The sequence below is a fragment of the Lagopus muta genome, chromosome 18, assembly GCF_023343835.1.
Source record: "Lagopus muta isolate bLagMut1 chromosome 18, bLagMut1 primary, whole genome shotgun sequence".
Lineage (NCBI taxonomy): Eukaryota > Metazoa > Chordata > Aves > Galliformes > Phasianidae > Lagopus > Lagopus muta.
This window is the reverse complement of record NC_064450.1, coordinates 4,870,269-4,888,408: the sequence shown is the minus strand read 5'-3', so window position 1 is coordinate 4,888,408 and position 18,140 is coordinate 4,870,269. Positions and strand designations below refer to the sequence as shown.

Genomic DNA, 18,140 nt, shown 5'->3' with positions numbered 1-18,140 from the left:
GCCAAACAAAACCAAACTTCACGAATGTTCATCAGTTTACTACGAAATATATCTGACTGCAGCAGATGTACCTTCTGTACTTCCTTTCTTTGTGCTGTCAGCCTTGACCTCCCCAGAGGGAAAACAAGAAAAATGTAAAAGGTTGGAGGTTTGTAGTGATACAATAAATGCTTCCAAGGAAAGCCAACAAAACCTATTGGTCACCTGGCACTTTGTGACAAGGTTTGGTAGAACGCAAAGCATTTTTTAACACTGAGATGTTTTAAACTCCTGCTGTTACCAAAGGAAAAAGACAATTACACAGCCAGCAGTGTGACAGCACCTTCAGCCCTTCCCATCAGGACAGCAGCAGTGAGTGGTGGGATGCCTGCAGTGCGGCCAGGGGCACTTTGCTCTCTCCGAGGCACTGAGGATGCTGTTTGCTCATCGAGGCTCTCCATTTCTTTCCTCATCTGTGCAATAACAGCCCGAAGGTTGGCATTTTGCTGCTGCAGCTTTTGTATCTCCGAGCCAGGAATATCTTTCCTGAGACAACTTTTGTCATCAGATTGAAATGTCTGTGAAATAGAAGTGGAGCATGGTAAAAACCTCCATTCCTGAGCAGCGCTCTCTGTAAGAGATCTTCCCTTATGTGTGCCATTGTGTGGCACCACATGTTCCTGTCAGGCACACAAGATCCTTGCCATATTCAAAATTAATTATAAGCAAAAAATTCCCATTTTTGTCTGGTGTATTTCACACCTCTGGTGCTAAATTAGAGCCCAAGACTGATTAGCACAAGATTTCTCATGGAGTTTCAGAGCACACAGAAGAAAGGACGTGTATGTTAACCATATGGTACTATATGGTATCAGTAATTAATATTCCTTGCTTTAGTAGTCTGAAAAGATGCCAGCCAACACACTATTGCTTCTTTAGGAAGAATCACTGATTCAAATCCAATCATTTTTGCCCTGTAGCTTACAAGTCACTTTGTACAGAAAAAAAAAAGTTGTTCTTGTTCAGAATACTGAATATTTGCTATTCTTCATTTGGTTTTGAAGCATCAACCCTTCATAGGAATCAGAGATTCATTTGGCTTTGCTGAGGTGTGTATGGTTTGTCCTACAGGCCAAAAATGGAAAACAGAAAAATGTAACAGTGAAAAGAAAGTTTAGCAGCAGCACTAAGAGGCTGCAGTGGGACAGAACAGTGCAAATGCACAGTGAAAGAAGGTCCTTCACCTGGACCTTGATTCTCTCTGTATTTGAATGATCAGTTTGCAGATCAGCCCAGGGTCAGATGGAAAACGTGCTGTGAAAGAAGTCTGTGCTCTCCACCTACCTGTGTGTATTTTATTACAGAAACTGTTCTCATAAACTATCTTCCTGAATACAACACTTCCTGGAGTCAGAAGACATGAGGTGTGCTTTACACTGCTTTGTTTTCTCATTGAGGTCTGATGACAAACTCCTGTTGGTTTACTGCTGAGCATCTGTAACTGCCCAGTAAGATGCACTGCAGCACACTCACTACATTCATTCTATCCCAAAAGACACTTTTCTGCTCCTAGCAGTGCACAACCCTTCAGCACACCTTCAAACCAGCACTATGCTTGCAATTTTGAATAGTATTTCTTTTTTAACCTGTGTATTTTAGCAGGTAGGAATGAAAGGAAACAAAATATGTTATTTCAAATGGTTAGAAAACGGATATTTTGAAGATCTGTCTTAAAATTCTGACTTCCCAACTTCAAAATCTAGCCTGAATTGCAACAAAGTGCCTCAGGACCTTTGTGTCAGAATTACAGCACACTGTCTTGATTTGGACTGGCTTTCTGCATACAGCTTGCTGCTTTTCCCAGTGGTTATGGGATCCAGCCATAACAAAGCCTGTGACATCTAACCTCTGTGCATTCCAGCCTACACATGTCTACATCTTGAATTAAACAGGTGCCTCAGGTGAATTCTTGACAAGTCCAATGGAAACAAGCCCCACGAAACTGTCATCTCAAGATGAAGTGATCCAGGATAGATGAGAGTGTTGTCTAACCTGCTGCTCTCCTTCAGGAAGGACACCACAATTCGACAGTGGTGACTGTATGAACTGTTGTCTCTTAACAGGGAAAGCAGAAGGAGCAGACTCCATTTCATGCAAGCTGTAATCAGTCTTCTGTAGACCCACTTCAGCCTAGGAGGGAAGGGAAGGAGAAGACAACAAAGTAGATGAGTATCTCAAGTACAAAGAGAGTAGAGATTAGAAAAAGAGAAAAGGAATACATGGACAAAGATTGGGACTCAACTCACATTCCTTTCGACTCCATCAAAAACTGCCTACATGGCAAAATAATTTGGTTTCATTATCACACCATCTTAGTGTGAGACGGACAAGGATCTTCCAGGTCTCAGATGTATTCCTAGGCTACACCTATTAATACAGAATCACTCAGACTCACAGAATTGGAGGGGTTGGAAGGGACCTGCAGAGATCATCAAGTCCAGACCCCCTAATAAGAAGAAGTGCTTACTATTAATTTATGAGAAAATGGTAAAATAAAACACCAGAGTAAATGTCTGTGTTCCAAAGTTCAGAAACAACTGCTTTCTCTGTACCTATGGATTTATTTGGCAGCTGGCCATCGAGAATTACTGTCAGCACACTGTGTAACTCTCCCCAAGCAATAAACATACTAATACTGTATTTCATTTCTCAGAACCAGCAGCTCGTACACTTCACAAAATACAGGTGTTTTTTTTCCCCCCCATACAAAAACCTCTGAGTTTTTCAGGTCTAATATTGTTCCCTTGACAGAACTGAAGCTGTACTGTGATCTGTGAAGCTCTTTCTGGCCTGGTGCTGCTCTGAGAAGACTTCTTTCTGCTTTAAAGCCAAAAGAAAAGCATTCCCACCTCCCAGCCTGTTCTGACTACATTACAAAGTACATCAGGCAGCTGTCAGAGATCATCCATGGCAGCTATTCTGGTAATGCTTCACCCAAGGAATCCTACAATGCAATATATTCCATAGATCTCTGTGCAACAAACAGTTCCTCAATAGCTAATGGGAATGTCTCACCTGCTCTCGTGCTAAAGACACACTTGGAGTTAGATCCTCTGATTTCTGATCCTGGTGATTTTCAGCATTCCCACAGAGCTGCCAGTCCAGTTCTGTGTGGGTTTTACTCTGTTCCAGAAGCTGTTCTTGCTCAGCTGCCACTGACAGTTGTTGTTTATACCTGTGAAACACAGAGCAAAATCTGCTGACTTCAGAAGATGAAAGTATTTAATTTTTATTTTTTCTTCTGGTGTTTGTTGGTTTGTTTTTAAAGCCTTAGCCTTCCTTTCTGCCTTCTTTTTTCCTTTTTCAACATATGTATTTTGTTATATGCATTCTCTAAACATTTCCCTGTACCAGATACCTGTTGTCTTTCCTTGAGCTCAGCCAGAAAATCAGCTGGGAAGCTGCATGGGGCTGATGTTCTGCAAACTTGAGAACCTGCACTGTGCTTCTAGCATGCTCTCATGCTAGAAGCATTCCATCCCACGATCTCAAATAGCCTATATCTTTCTTAAGTGACAGGTCATCACAACACAGAATACCATTATCTTGAGCCTGCTGTGCAGTGAGCAGGATGTGTGTTAGGAATTAATTACTAAGGCAATAAACAATATGTTTTGGTGTGACCAAATTACAACAAAACGCAAGCAGACAGCTTGGCAGAAGAAAGAACTTACATTTTGAGAGTTACAAATCAAGGAATTCTGGTCACATTTCCATTCATACATTTGTTATCATGACAAAATAGCACAAAGGCATCATATTAACCATAGAATGATAGAATCATAGCATGGCCTGGGTGGAAAAGAAGCCCAGAGATCAGCTCGTTTCACTCCCCCTGCTGTGTGCCGGATTGCCAACCATCAGACCAGGCTGCCCAGAGCCACATCCAGCCTGACCCTGAATGCCTTCATGGCTTATAACTTGAAACAACTTAATTATTCTAAGGAACTGAAATGTTTTATTCCCCTGCAATCTGCTGCTGCTCCTTTTTGAACACAGAATTACTCCTGGTTAGTATCCCTACCTTTAACGCTTTCCACCAGATTCCCAGCATTGTTTTCAGTCATGCAGGACAGCTTTTCAACCACATCATTTTCAAGCTCCTATCTAACAACTTCAATAGCATTTCCCTCTTGTAAATGCCTTTTTGCATTTACATATGGTACCATATATGACCGTGAGCTTTTCCTTTAAACAATTTGGGTCCAAATCTGCTAAGTTTGATATTCTGAATTTCTTTCTTCACAACTTATGAAACAAGAAAAATCACAGGCTCACTTTTTAATAAGGGCATCTTTCTCTCTTACACAAGCACTGTGATTCCTTTCTTTCCTGCACAGCTTCACTTCCAGACTTTTCTGTCTCATCTGTAGTTCTCTGATCTGTTTCTTCAGCTTTTTAAACTGTTTGGTTGGAGCTTCTTCCAATGAAGCTGACAATGCATCCTTTTTCTTATCAGCATGAGGTGCCTCTTTCTCCCTGGAACGTGCAAAGAGAGAAAGTGAGGTTTCATGTAACACAAGGGACATTCATTTTTGCACTGTTGATTTACTTTATCAATTTTGTTTGAACGAATTCCAAAAATCATTGTGGGAAGTGGCAGAAACAGAAGAGATCTTAACTCCAATTTCCCACAGGACGTTGTGTTTGTGATTAGCACAAAGATTAGCTGTGGGATTTGATGAATAAAAAAATAGAATAAAAGCAACAATCATCTGTGATTTGAAGAAGTTGCTTTCTGTCACAGCACTCGCAGTCTATCCAGCTCCTTAGCAAAGGTATAAAGCTGTGGCTGAACACAACTGGACTCAATAGATTCAACTCAAGTGAGAAGAACATTGGACACTGAAACTAACTACAGTCTAGAAGTGGGAAGAAAAGCTTTCCCATTATATCCTCTGCTTGGTAGAAGTACTCTTTTTTCATGTAAAGGCAGAAGACACCACTGAGCCATTAGAACTTCAAAGTTAAATATTGTTCTTAAAGTGAGACAGGTTACATTCAGAGGGAACGCAACAGGATTAACCTGAAATACAGGCTGAATAGCAGATATTTCACACAAAGGGCGAATTCTTCCTCTTACAACCATATCTATTAACAGATCAATTAGTTCAGGCACACCATCTGAACCTGCTGCAAATATATATATAAAATATACATATATGTATGTGAAGAGCAAGTTGCAAACCAGTTTACTCTGATCGTGATCAAGATTGTACAATACCAGGCATTTCTCACAGCTACAGAATCACTTAATTCCCAATTCTTGTATTCATCCTCTTTCTCCAGTTGCAAATTAACCAATTCTGCTGCTCGTGGTGATTCTGATGCTTTCATTCCAGTCTCTCTGAGGGCCTCAAGTTCTCTGGTCAGCAGTTTCACCTAAGAAAGACAATAAGCTTAAGAACTCTAATTAAATCACTATTTAAATTAATTTTTAAGAGTTCCAGAACCCTTACACAGCTGAAGTTTTAGCATCAGCTATGGAAACAAACAGGACAGTATAGGAGGTGGCTTTTTGTTCAACAAGGGCAAGTGTAGAGTCCTATACCTGGGGAGGAATAACTGCATACATCAGAGCAGGCTGGGGGCTGAGCTGCTAGAAAGGAGCTCTGTGGAACAGCACCTACACGTCCTGGTGGCCAACAGGTCGGCCATGAGCCAGCAGTGTGCCGTGTGGCCAAGAAGACCAATGGCTCTCCAGTGTGCATTGCACTGAGTGCAGGCAGCAGGGCAGGGAGGTGCTCCCCTCTGCTCTGCCCTGGGGAGAGCACATCTGGAGCACTGAGCACAGTGCTGGGCTCCCCAGTTCAAGAAAGACAGGGATCTCCTAGAAAGAGGCCAGCAGAGAGCTGCAAAGATGATTACAGGTCTGGAGCATCTCCTGTATGAGGAAAGGCAGAGAGCTCTGGGGCTGTTCAGCATGGAGAAGAGAAGGCTGAGAGGGGATATTAATATCAATGCTTAAGAGCTAAAGGGCAGGAGCCAAGCAGAAGGGGCCAGGCACTTTTTGTTGGTGCCCAGTGACAGGATGAGGGGCAATGGACACAAACTGGAACGTAAGGAGTTCCATATGAATGTGAGGATAAACTGTACTGTGAAGAATCAGAATCATTAAGGTTGGAAAAGACCTCTAAGATCATCTAGTCCAACCATCACCTATCACCAATATTGCCCACTAAGAAAAACGTATCCAAATGGTGACAGAGCACAGTGAGAGAGGCTGTGGGGTCTCTTTCTCTGGAGATATTCAAAGCTCAGCTGGATGCATTCCTGTGCAATCCACTCTGGGAAACCTGTGTTAGCAGGGGTTTGGACTTGGGGATCTCCAGAGATCCCTTCCAGTTCTGTGATTCCTTCACCTATTACCCACGCCAACACTAGCCCTGTTTCTCTCCTTTCCTATCTCTATCTAAAGTTCCTTTCACATTGAATGTTATTCAGTGTCTTCTTGGTTTCATATAATCAACAACAGAACGGCTTGGGTTGGCAGGGACCTTAAAGATCATCCAGTTCCACCCCCTCCTACTGTGGGCAGGGCTGCCCCCCACCAGATCAGGTTCCCAGGGCCCCATCCAACCTGACCTTGAACACCTCCAGGATGAGGCTTCCACAGTGCTTCTGGGCTGCCTGTTCCAGAGCCTCACTGCCCTCAGACAGGTTATTTTAGCAGATATCCCATACTGAAGGCAAGGAGGATAGAATGGGAGGCTACTCAAGCTGTAATCACCTAACAATCCCTTTTACCACTTTCATTTATATAATATACTGGTTTGGATGACAGGCTAAAAATTAACCTCTTTTGACATCCCTGTAGTATCGTTTCAATACAGAAATAAGGAAGGTATTGTTTTATGTTTTTTAAATGTACAAAGGGGAGAAAAATTGCACCCCATCCCTGAAGTATCACAGTTGAAGGTCAAATTCCATTGCCAGTTAGCGAGACAATTATTTTATGATGAAATGACAGCAATAAAAGAGGCAGAATGGGGGGAAAGCCTCATAATCAAGTGTATGATAAGCAATATACATTACCCATCCTGCCTAAAGCTGCTTCTGCTTTGCAGAGGCCGACCTTTTCTGCAGTTTCAAGGTTAACAAATTTAGCAGTGTGCAGCCCACATCAAGCAATCTTACACAATCTCAGATTACTAAACACATTCCCAGCAGCTCCTCACAAGGGGCAGCTGCCAGACAAGTAAGGCCACAGCTACTAAGCAAGTAGTGCATTTAACCTGTCATTATGCATCTCACCAATGTCACAGCAGCAACAGAAAGAAGGCAAAACCAACAGCAACCTTACAAAAATACAGCAGTGTTCCATCAGAATGTAATGAACAAATGTCTGCTGGGTGTCGCTGCAGCAATACGACGTTACTGCTCTGTGTTTACCTGTCTCTGACAAGCGAGCTCTCCTTGCAGCTCCTGGAGTTTTCTCTCCATGTGATGTCTCAGGCTCACACACCCCTCATGTTGATGATTTGTGTGACCGCTCTTTGACCTGTAAATAAAAATAAAACAAACTTAGAGAGCATCTCTGCTGAACTCATGTGGCGCACACAGAGTTGGAAGGGATCTCTGGAAAGTACCTGGTGAACAATAACACAACTGGAAACACAAGAGGCAGTAATTTCCTAAAGGAACCCTCACCACTGACTTTTTTTTACCTTCCTCCCGCTGCTCATAATCAGCAGTCACTTTTTAAAATCATCTTGCACATGAGAAGTGAATGAACCTTTCAAAGTAACACGACCCACAGCGGGCATACTGTTTGACCTCCTTTTTAAAGTGATACAAGTTCTTCCCAGATATCCAGTTTCAATTTGAAAGGTCACACAATGCAGAGCACATTGTATGGTTCGCTAAGTTCAGCGTTTGTTTTCCTCATGTAAAACATCAGAATCGTTTCAGCAGCTCTCAGCTACCAAACAGCATGAGGATTTGAACAGCATTCTTTAAAAAGCAGATGTCCTCTTTCATACACTGCCAGATATCCTCCCCTCGAGCCCTTCATGGAGAATACTCACTGGTGAAGCTCCCTGAGGATAATTCAAGCAGATCATTTTTCCACGGTTTCAGTTACCCCCCACTCTCCTGTCTCCCCCTGCTCCCCTTCTTTGCAGTTTTTGGACCAGTAGATGTTGCCACATAAGCAAATTCAAATGACACCAGTTTGTCTTCAGTTCCACTGCTCTTCCCTTGGTGATACTTCAAAAGATCCCATCAGACATATCAGCCTGTTTCAATGCCTAACCATCCTTCTTGTGAAGAAATTCTTCTTGATTTCCAATCTAAGCCTCCACTGGTGCAATTAGAGGACATTTCCTTACCTCCTCTCATTTCCTCACTCGCCACCTGAGATAAGAGGCTGACATTCTCCTTGCTGCAGCCTCCTTTCAGGTTCTTGTAGAAAGCAATGACATCTTCCCTCACCACAACAACTGCAGTTGCCTCAGCCGCTTCTTTTAAGCCTTGTTTCCCCCAGCTTTGTTGCTCTTCTCTGAATGCATTCCAACAGCTCAGTGTCTTTCTGGTAGTGGAGGGCACAAACCCGAATGTAGTGTTTGAGGTGTGCTTTCATCAGTACTGAGTGTGGAGGAGCAATCACTTCTCTAGTCCTACTGGCCATACTACTGCGATACAAGCCAGGATGCAATTGGCCTTCTTGGCCACCAGGGCACACTGCTGGCTCGTGTTCAACCACGTACTTTTCTGAAAGACAAACGTTCAGCCACCCTCCCCAAGCCTGCACTGCTGCATAGAGTTGTTATGGCCCAAGTGCAGGGCCTGGTATTTAGCCTTGCTGAATGTCATAAATCATAAATGGTTGCAGCTGGAAGGGGCCCTAAAGGCCATCTGGTGCCACCCCTGCCCTGAGCAGGGACACCCACAGCTCCATCAGTGCTCACAGCCCATCCCTGCCCTTGGCTGTCTGCAGGGATGGGGCACCACCGCCTCTCTGGGCAACCTGTGCCACTGTGTAAAAAATTCCCTATATCCAATCTAAATCTGCCTTCTTATAGCTGGAAACCATTTCCCCTTGTCCTTTCCCAACAGACCCTGCTGAAGAGTCTGTCCCCTTATTTCTTATATACCCCCTCTAGGCACTGAAAGGCCGCTCTCAACTATCCACAGAGCCTTCTCTTCTCCAGGCAATATCATGTGAATGTCACGCAATTGGATTTGGCACATAGATCTCTCCCATCCATATCCCTCTGCAGAGCCTTCCTACCCTCAAGCAGATCAACCATTCCGCTCAACTTGGTGTCATCTGCAATCTGAGACTGCATTTAATCCCCTCATCATGATCACTGATAAAAATGATAAACAAAACTGCTGCAATGCTGAGCCCTGGGAAACACCCCTTGTAAGCAGACACCAACCAAAGTTAACTCCATTCACAATGACCCCTTGCAGCCATCCATCCAGTTTTTATCCAGGGGATAGTGCATCTGTTCAGCCCACGAGCAGTCAGTTTCTGCAGGAGAATGCTGTTGGGAACAGTATCAAATGCTTTGCTGAAGTCCAAGTAAACACTCACAGCCTCTCTCTTGTCCGCTAAGCCAGTCATCTTATCCTAGAAGGAAATTGGGTTAGTCAAGCAGGAGGTGCCTTTCATAAACCCGTGCTAACTGACTGGGTCTGCTCACATGGTTGTCCTGTACACTGCATGTGATGGCACTTACAGTGATCTGCATCTCACCTGCAAAACTGTTCCAGCTCTAACCTGTGTTCTGCAAGGTTTTGTTGATAGTGATAATGAAGTTCAGCTCTTTTTCTTCTTTCCTTGACAAGAAGTTGCTCCAGTTTATCCAGCTGTATTTTAAGGTTGCTAATCTCTGCCTGCTTAGCATTTTCGGACGTTTTCAGATGACTGAATGTGACATCATAGGATTCCAACTCTTTATCTCTTTCTTCCAAAATTCTGAGGTTATAGACAAAATCTTCTTTTAGTTTGTTGTAATTTTCATGCATGTCATGCAGTTGCTTTACAGCAATGTCTAGCATCTTTTGAGCAGGGAACTGCCAGTTATGTCGCTCTTTCCTTTCTTTCTCTTTCCACTGAAGGAGCTCTTTCCATTCTTTCTCCATTTGTAGCACTGGAACAAATCTGAAGCAGAAGATGGTAGAAAACAATTAAGACTGATAACTAAGAAAAACCAGCTATCTAATCACACCCCATCTACTAGGTACATAATAATTATAATTGAATTTTAAATCTAAGCTGTAAACTTCTCTACATCAACTGGCGTTGGTCACTTTTAGACACAGAGTTGGCTTTTATTTCTGTCACTGAGTCGTTGAAGAGATAATATTTCACAATCTAATCACCACACACGGTTATGTTTTGATGCAGGAAAATATTTCTTTTCCCTTTGTGCAGATGGGGCACAGAGGCACAAGAAGATTCAGCGGCTCAAAGGAACACTGCACTTTTAATTGAGCATTGAAGAGCAGTAGAGCAGCAGAAGAAGAGCTGCAAAGTGTCTTTAAGAAAAAAGGCACTTCTGACAGGACAAATCAAACCACACCAGCCTTCTCATGTAATGCACTGTTGGACCTTTCCATCCATCAGCAATACAACTGCAGTGTTGCATCTGTCTTCTCTTCCTACCGTTATCTTTATATCCTTCCTGTGCCCCTATTCCCATCTGGTCTGTTCCTTTATCTGCTTCACTTCTATCTCTTCCTGTTGTTTGTTCTCCATATTCGCCTTATACACAAACATAAACTCAGCAGAAGAGAAACCATCCACTCCAAGAGGTACCACCTACATCACGGTTCAGTAATAACGACAGTAATGAAGTAATATCTGCTCAGATCTCTCTGGAGATTCACCCCAGCCCTGTGGGGTCATTGCAGCTTCTCTCCCTGTGCTGCACCGCTCTGTGTCAGTGGTTCCAGATAATCTCGGATGGATAAGCAGGGCTGCAGGGAACAACAGATCAGACAAGCACGCCTTTCAAATGGTGCCTCTTTAATCTCCTTAAAAGAAAGAGATTTCCAGATCAGCAAAAGCGACGCTAAAGCACACCGCAATCTGAATATCGTTGTTTCCTCACAAATGCACCCAGCAGTGACACGGTAATCTGACGGTCTTCTAATTCTGCTGGCCTAGAATTTATGTTTATCCTTAAGGCAATTAAAAGGAAATTGCATTTTCTCCTTTTTGTTAGCAATCTCCAAGCTGTGCCACAGCCTGCAGCATAGTACAAGTGGTAGCTTTTCCTTTTTGTCAGCAGAAATAGATGGTGGTTGTAAAAGACACAGAAGTGGACACTCGTGAGCAATGCTTCTTTGCCTCTAACATGCAGTGCTACACAAAAATCTGTTCTTTTTATATCTTCCTCTCCGCTCCCGTTGCTCCAAATGCATCTGATGTCTGCCACAATTAAAAACATTAACTCCATCTTTCTTTTCCTCCATCCCTGACCACCAGAACATTAAAGATGAAATACACCAACAAGATGCTTTCTGGACTCTGAAGGCACTGAAAGAAATTGTGCTCAGTCTGTAGCTGATGAAATGTCACAACACTTTTGTAAAGGTCTTTAAAACCAATGCATGCTTTGTTAGCTAACCTTAGCCACACGCTGTAAGATGTCTGTGCATCAGGAATAAAAATAAGACTGCAACTCTAGTAATTCATTGAGATGATCAAACTGAAATCAGAGGTTGTTTTGGAAAGAGAGGTTTGAGAAGAATGGCCTGGGTTGAACAGGAGCACAGCGCTCATCCAGTTCCACCCCCTGCTGTGTGCAGGTCGCCAACCAGCAGCCCAGGCTGCCCAGAGCCACATCCAGCCTGGCCTTGGATGCCTGCAGGGCTGGGGCATCCACAGCCTCCTTGGGCAACCTGTTCCAGTGAGCAATGCTTATTTTACAAAAGATTGCTACGACTGCCCCAAAATTAAAAGGCAACACACGGTGTCACCTGAAACACGGGAATAAAACATGAATGACAGTGGTTTCCTACAAAAATAGCTCTCCTATTAAAATGACCTCCCCCCACTGCCATGCATGGAACTGATGGCGCTTGTGAATGGACAGAGGTACCCTGAGGTGTGTGTGTGTCACCTTGAACACAAGAAATGGTGGTTTCATAGCAAAATATGAAAGAGTGAAGGTGAAAATACGTCCTTATTGCAAGATGAGACACAGGATCTATGCCCATCTCCACTGACTGCCCCATAAACAGGCAGGATACACTTCTGTAATTTCAGAGTATTGCTTTCCACTGCAGAGCCCAGTATTTCTTGGAAATGTGTTTTAAGAGGGGAACAGAGAGCATTTTGCCATTAAAAGCAGCAGTGTTTCTAACTGCCAACTAGTTTTGGTAATGACCATAATAGAGCTCACAGTGCAATTTTAAGTATAAATTGCATCAGTTGCCTGGATGCAGGACAGGCAAAAGAAGAACAGTAAAAATATATCTGATGCCATTAGAAGATGGCCAAGGAGACAGCCCAGATGTGAGACAACATCTTACAGCAAGCACAGCTTAGCCATGCAGCGCAAATAGCAAAAATGACCATTAAAATCTAATAATACAGAGCACATCCAGGAAGAACCGACTGATAGGTACCCCTGTCAGCCCTTATCTCAGCACGGTGAGATTTCTATCAGCCTCTTTTAGCAAAGGAAAATGGTGGCTTGATGGTAAATCAGTCACAGCTGTTACTCATCAGGTGTCACTCTGGCAGCACGGCACTGCATTCCACGTTTGAGCAAATCACTTCCCAACCCAAGGAGAGCACGGTGATGCTGGAGAACAATTCAGAGTGAATGGTGAGAAGCTTCAGAACTCCACAAAACCCCCACCTGCCCCCCATCCCTATAGCTGTGCTCAAAGCAGGAGGAATGCACACTCGCTTATCCTTCCAGTGCTCCAGCAGTAATGGCTGTAACATTCCAGCAGAGCTGGTGCAGCATCGCCTGCATTCCTTACAAAACCACCAAAAAAGAGGGTGGGAAAGAAAACTACCACCCAGAATCATGCATTCGTTGGGGTTGGGAGGGATCCTTAATGTCACCTGGTCCACCTCCCCTGCACAGCTGGTTTGCTCCACAGAGCAGTAATGCACACACTGAGTCTCCATCAGGCACATCACAGCTGTTCCACAGCAGGGATGGAGTGAAGGGGGGATGGGGTTCAGAGGGAGAATGGGGAATAAAAGCGGGAAGGAGAGAAAGTGGGGGAGGAGGTGGGGATCAGCTTGTGGGATGGAGGGTGAGAGGGCCTAGGAGGCAGGAGAGCAGCTGGCAGGCGCAGTGCGGGGTCGGGACAAGGCAGATGGAAGCAATGAGCGCCTGCAAGAGTGCGGGAAGACAGCGGGGAGAGAGCAGGGAGCAAGATGCATGGCTGCCATACCCGTTACCCGTACCCGCCAACCTTCACGTCCTCCCGCCCGCAGCCGCGTCTCCATGGCAACCGCTGCGGGCTACGCCTGACCGAGGCGGCTCGTCGCCACGGCAACCGCAGAGCTGACGCCCCGCCCACCTCCAGCCCCGGGCCGGCCTCTGGCGAGCCCCGCCGGCAGCCAATCAGCGCGCTGCCTCCCTCCCCGCCCTGCCCCCCGCCGTCCCGCTCCCCCCGCCCTCGCCCTTCCTTCCCCACACGGCCGCGTTTCTCGGTCTCTTTCACGGCTTTCGCGCTCTCTCAGTCACTACCGTCATTTTTTGCTCGTGTTTTCCCCAGCTCATCCCCTCTGTTGACATCCAGCAGTCCTTCTTCCGGGCTGTACAAATGCGTTCTCCTCGTTAAACCCATGTCTGTTCCTCCACGAGCACCATCGCCCTTCTGCCCTCCCCTCCTGACCCCCCAGTCCAGAGCACAGATCCCAGCCTCACGGATCGGCTCAGATGGAGAGGACCTTACACACCATCTACAGTTCCAACCCTTTGATAGGGCTGCTCAGAGCCCCATCCAAGCTGGAACAGCAATAAATAATAGATAAAGTTCTGCCCCCAAGACATTAATCCATCCTTCATGGCAGAGTGCATCGCTTAAGTGACGCAGAGGAAGTTGCAGTGCACGAAGCACTGTGTGATTTTCCTTGAGTCACTGCTGATGACTCGCATGTCTGGAAGCCACGAGGCAGACTTCCTGTAATGCTGTCATGTCCTGAATTATACAAACTGCTGTGTCAAGGAGGAGAACCATAGAATCATAGAATCATAGAACCATAGAATCATAGAATCATAGAATCATAGAATCATAGAATCACAGAACGGCCTGGGTTGCAAAGGACCACAACGATCATCCGGTTCCAACCCCCTGGCCTTGAATGCCTGCAGGGCTGGGGCATCCACAGCCTCCTTGGGCAACCTGTTCCAGGGCGTCACCATGTTTTCATGTGGCTACATGAAGTCTATCTATATCTCATCAGAATGCTGCCATTACTGAAGGTATTTAGTTCATTCATTTGTATAAATCACTTCCGGTTCAAAGCACACCGTGAGATTTGGCATTAAATGATTTTCAAAACCTTCTGGGCACTCCAAAATTACACTGTAAGGCCCAGCATAACGTACGTCTTGCTTTTCTGCTCTCAAAGCATGGTGACACCCTGGAACAGGTTGCCCAAGGAGGCTGTGGATGCCCCATCCCTGCAGGCATTCAGGCCAGACTGGATGTGGCTCTGGGCAGCCTGGGCTGCTGGTTGGCAACCTGCACACAGCAGGGGGTTGGAACCGGATGATCATTGTGGTCCTTTGCAACCCAGGCCCTTCTATGATTCTATGATTCTATGATTCTATGATTCTATGATTCTATGATTCTATGGTTCTATGATTCTATGATTCTATGGTTCTATGAATACATTGTTGGTGAGTATTTAAATCTCTACCCCCCACCTCTCCCCTTCATTCAAATTCTCCATCATCCTCCCCCTGGTATCCCCAGACAGTCACAACAATAACACACACTGGTTCCCCAGATGAGGCTCCGCTCACAGCCCAGCTTCATAAGACAAAACCCACTTGGGCTGCTGATCCCACTCCCCTCACCCTCATTTAAGTTCATGGCACAGGAAGACTGTGGCACACGCTGATGCTCCCCTGGGCTGCTCTGTGAGCCACGCTGGGGGCTCAGCAGTGAGCACAGCCATGGGATGGAGCGTTAAAACATGATCCAGGAAAAGCCTTCTTTTTGAGCGAGCTCTCCTTCCAATGAATGAACTTCTTGTTTCGACAGAACCCTGAGGAATGTGTTTGACAAACAGTAAATATATGTATATAAAAAAATCAAAATGAACGTTTTAAGGATGATCGCATAAATAAAAGTGGCCGAGCTTGCAGAGGAACTTCTGATCCCCAGTATCTCTGAAGCATGGGTGCTGTATATTAGAAACATTTAAATGTGTATTTAGGATGTATTTAAATTCCACTTCCATCCAGGCTTGAAGCATTTGATTTCCATGTCTCTCTTTCCCATACCTGTGTAACTGTAGCTTCATACTCGTTACGTCTATGCACCCCTTTGTAGGTACTCTTCAAGTTCCTCAAGTGCACACTAAGAACCACACAGAAAGCCTTTATTTTCAGCCTTGCTTTAGGAACAAACTACAAATTGTTGAAACCTCAACGCTGAACGTTTCTTCAATAGCCATCCTACAAGGGCTCTTTGTGCAACACGCTCTGCCATGTTTCCCTTTGAAGCAAAGGGTTGTGCTGGCTGCTCTTGAAACCATTTGAAATGTCCAGGGTTACGGTTCAAACTCTTAAAAATGTTGCAGTATAAATCTGTAATTCACATCCTGTGCTTAGTTCAACTGTAAATAAGGAAAATGCCTCAGAAGTCAAATATCTATAAAAATTCAAAGGGAACGAATAGATGCAGATACTGTCAAGGTAATACTTGGGACTCTCCCGCAAATAGCAGGAACAGCAAAGAGTGCAGTTGGAATTTGGAATGGGTGACCATGCTGAAAATTATTCCTTTGTAGCTCTATCACAGAGTGTTACTGTGGTTGTTGCACCTCCTATCATTTCCACGGCATGAAACAGGAGGCATTACTTTCGGAGCAACCCAGGTATATTCTTATCACTACTGCCATAGAAACAATGGAGCGTGGAAGTAAGGAACATGGCAGGATCTGCATTCATTTGGAAACCTGTAAGGAATTATGGAGTGAAGGGCATTTTAGTGGAGCTGTGGTGCAGCCTGAGCTCCGTCAGTACGCACAAATGACATTCTCTCCTATGAAGGATCTTCATCGGTGAGAAGCTAATTGAGTGTCACAGCATATCGTGGATACATTTCCTAGTCAATGACTCCTCACGAGGTTGTGTTAATGACAGTTTGAGAATACCTGCAACATGCATGCTTAGAGATAAACAGCAAGGTGCAGAAAATTGTGGGTTCTTCTTTAATTACAACCATAAAAAGATTTTTTTTTCCAAAAGCTGAGTTCAGAGGTCGATGCTTTAAGTCACTGTGTTTGAGTTCTATTTGCTGTGCATTCATATTCCATTCCTTTGGCCATAGAACCATGACACCTTTACTCACAATGTCACACATTTATTGCTTAAACAGATGCTATTTAGCCCCGCTTAGCAGATATGGATTCGGTGCCTTCAGCTCAGTTTCAAGTATTTCAGATTTGAATTCGGATATTTCGGATGCTGCAGGCAGGGCAGCCCTGAGCTCTGCTCCCTCACACTGGAGCCTTGTTGAGCACAGAATTAAATGCAGTGATCTGGGTGCCCGTGTTGAGGGCTGACATTTATCCTGGCACGCCGTCCCCGATGAGCGCATCGCTTTCTTCAAAAACAATGGGAGGAATCAGCTCCAAAAGTGACACCACGGAGCACTGGATGCAGTTTCCTCAGCAGCTGGTCTATGGCTAAAAATGTGTGCTGCTGAAAAATAGAATCACGGGATGGCTGGAGCTGGAAGGGGCCCTAAAGGCCATCTGGTGCCACCCCTGCCCTGAGCAGGGACACCCACAGCTCCATCAGTGCTCACAGCCCATCCCTGCCCTTGGCTGTCTGCAGGGATGGGGCAACACTGCTTCTATGGGCAACCTGTGCCACTGCCTCACTGCCTGTAGCATTAAAATTTCTTCCTTATATCCGACCTAAAACTCCCCTCTTTTAGTCTGAAACCATTTCCCCCTGTTCCATCCCAACTGCTACAGACTGTCCCAGTGTAGCAGTAGGTGCTCCAGGTCTCAGTGCACTTACGGCACACAACCTGGTTTATGTTTGGAGCACTCTTGTCAGCGCTGTGCACATACACAGGTGTTGGGCTGTGACTTGTAGGGGAGGGGATGTGGTTGCAGTGTTGCACAAATTGGTACCTTCCACTGGCTGAGGAGCTGCTTCATGAAATGGAGGTGCAGAGTGAAGATCACAGAATCACAGAAACACCAAGGCTGGAAAAGACCTACAGGATCACCCGGCCCAACCATCCACCTATCACCAGTAGCTCTCACCAAACCACGTCCCTCAACACAGAATCCAGATGTTCCTTGAACACCTCCAAGGTCGGTGACTCCACCACCTCCCTGTGCAGCCCATTGCACTGCCTGACCACTCTTTTAGAGAAGCAGTATTTCCTAACGTCCGGCCTGAATCTCCCCTGGTGCAGCTTGAAGCCATTCCCTCTGGTTCTATCACTGTTACACGAGAGAAGAGGCTGACCCCCAGCTCACCGCAACCTCCCTTCAGGTAGCTACAGAGAGCAGTGAGGTCTCCCCTGAGCTCCTCTTCTCCACGCTGAACAATCCCGACTGCTCCGGAGTTCAGCAGAAGTGATGGAGGCTGTGATAAGGATGTGTGATCTCTACTGCCCCAAAGGGCCGGAAAGCAGTTACAGTTCTTGACAAACCAAATATTGCCACAGACCTGAGCGTCGTTGCTTAAGGAGGAGGGACAGTTCCATCCTTCAGAAAGTTTTGTTATTCCCCCTTATTTGAGTTACTGCTTGATAGCAATGCACGGCCCCGTAGAAGATCTTTTAATTGAAACCTTAGAGATCTGTGGTGTGTAAGTATTCAGGGTGGACAGAGGTGCCTAGGAATGGAGAGCTGGGAAGTGAGAAAAGGGAAGCTGGGAAATAGCTGCCAATATGTCACCTGTGTCCTATAGGTACACCTA

The 18,140-nt window shown here is 45.2% G+C and overlaps 1 protein-coding gene across 1 annotated transcript in view; it reads right to left on the bottom strand.

The window, feature by feature from the left end:
* Window positions 1–13,809, bottom strand: part of CCDC57 (coiled-coil domain containing 57) — a 29,359-nt gene extending 15,550 nt beyond the window's left edge. Inside the window, exons 1-9 of the mRNA XM_048965523.1 lie at window positions 13,710–13,809; window positions 13,424–13,559; window positions 9,743–10,150; window positions 7,432–7,540; window positions 5,264–5,421; window positions 4,318–4,518; window positions 3,055–3,214; window positions 2,032–2,169; window positions 323–557 (exon numbers count right to left, since the gene is read on the bottom strand). Of these exons, the coding sequence (XP_048821480.1) occupies window positions 323–557; window positions 2,032–2,169; window positions 3,055–3,214; window positions 4,318–4,518; window positions 5,264–5,421; window positions 7,432–7,540; window positions 9,743–10,150; window positions 13,424–13,559; window positions 13,710–13,809 (1,645 nt within the window). The remainder of the gene's footprint in view (window positions 1–322; window positions 558–2,031; window positions 2,170–3,054; window positions 3,215–4,317; window positions 4,519–5,263; window positions 5,422–7,431; window positions 7,541–9,742; window positions 10,151–13,423; window positions 13,560–13,709) is intronic.
* Between the last annotated feature and the right edge of the window lie 4,331 nt (window positions 13,810–18,140).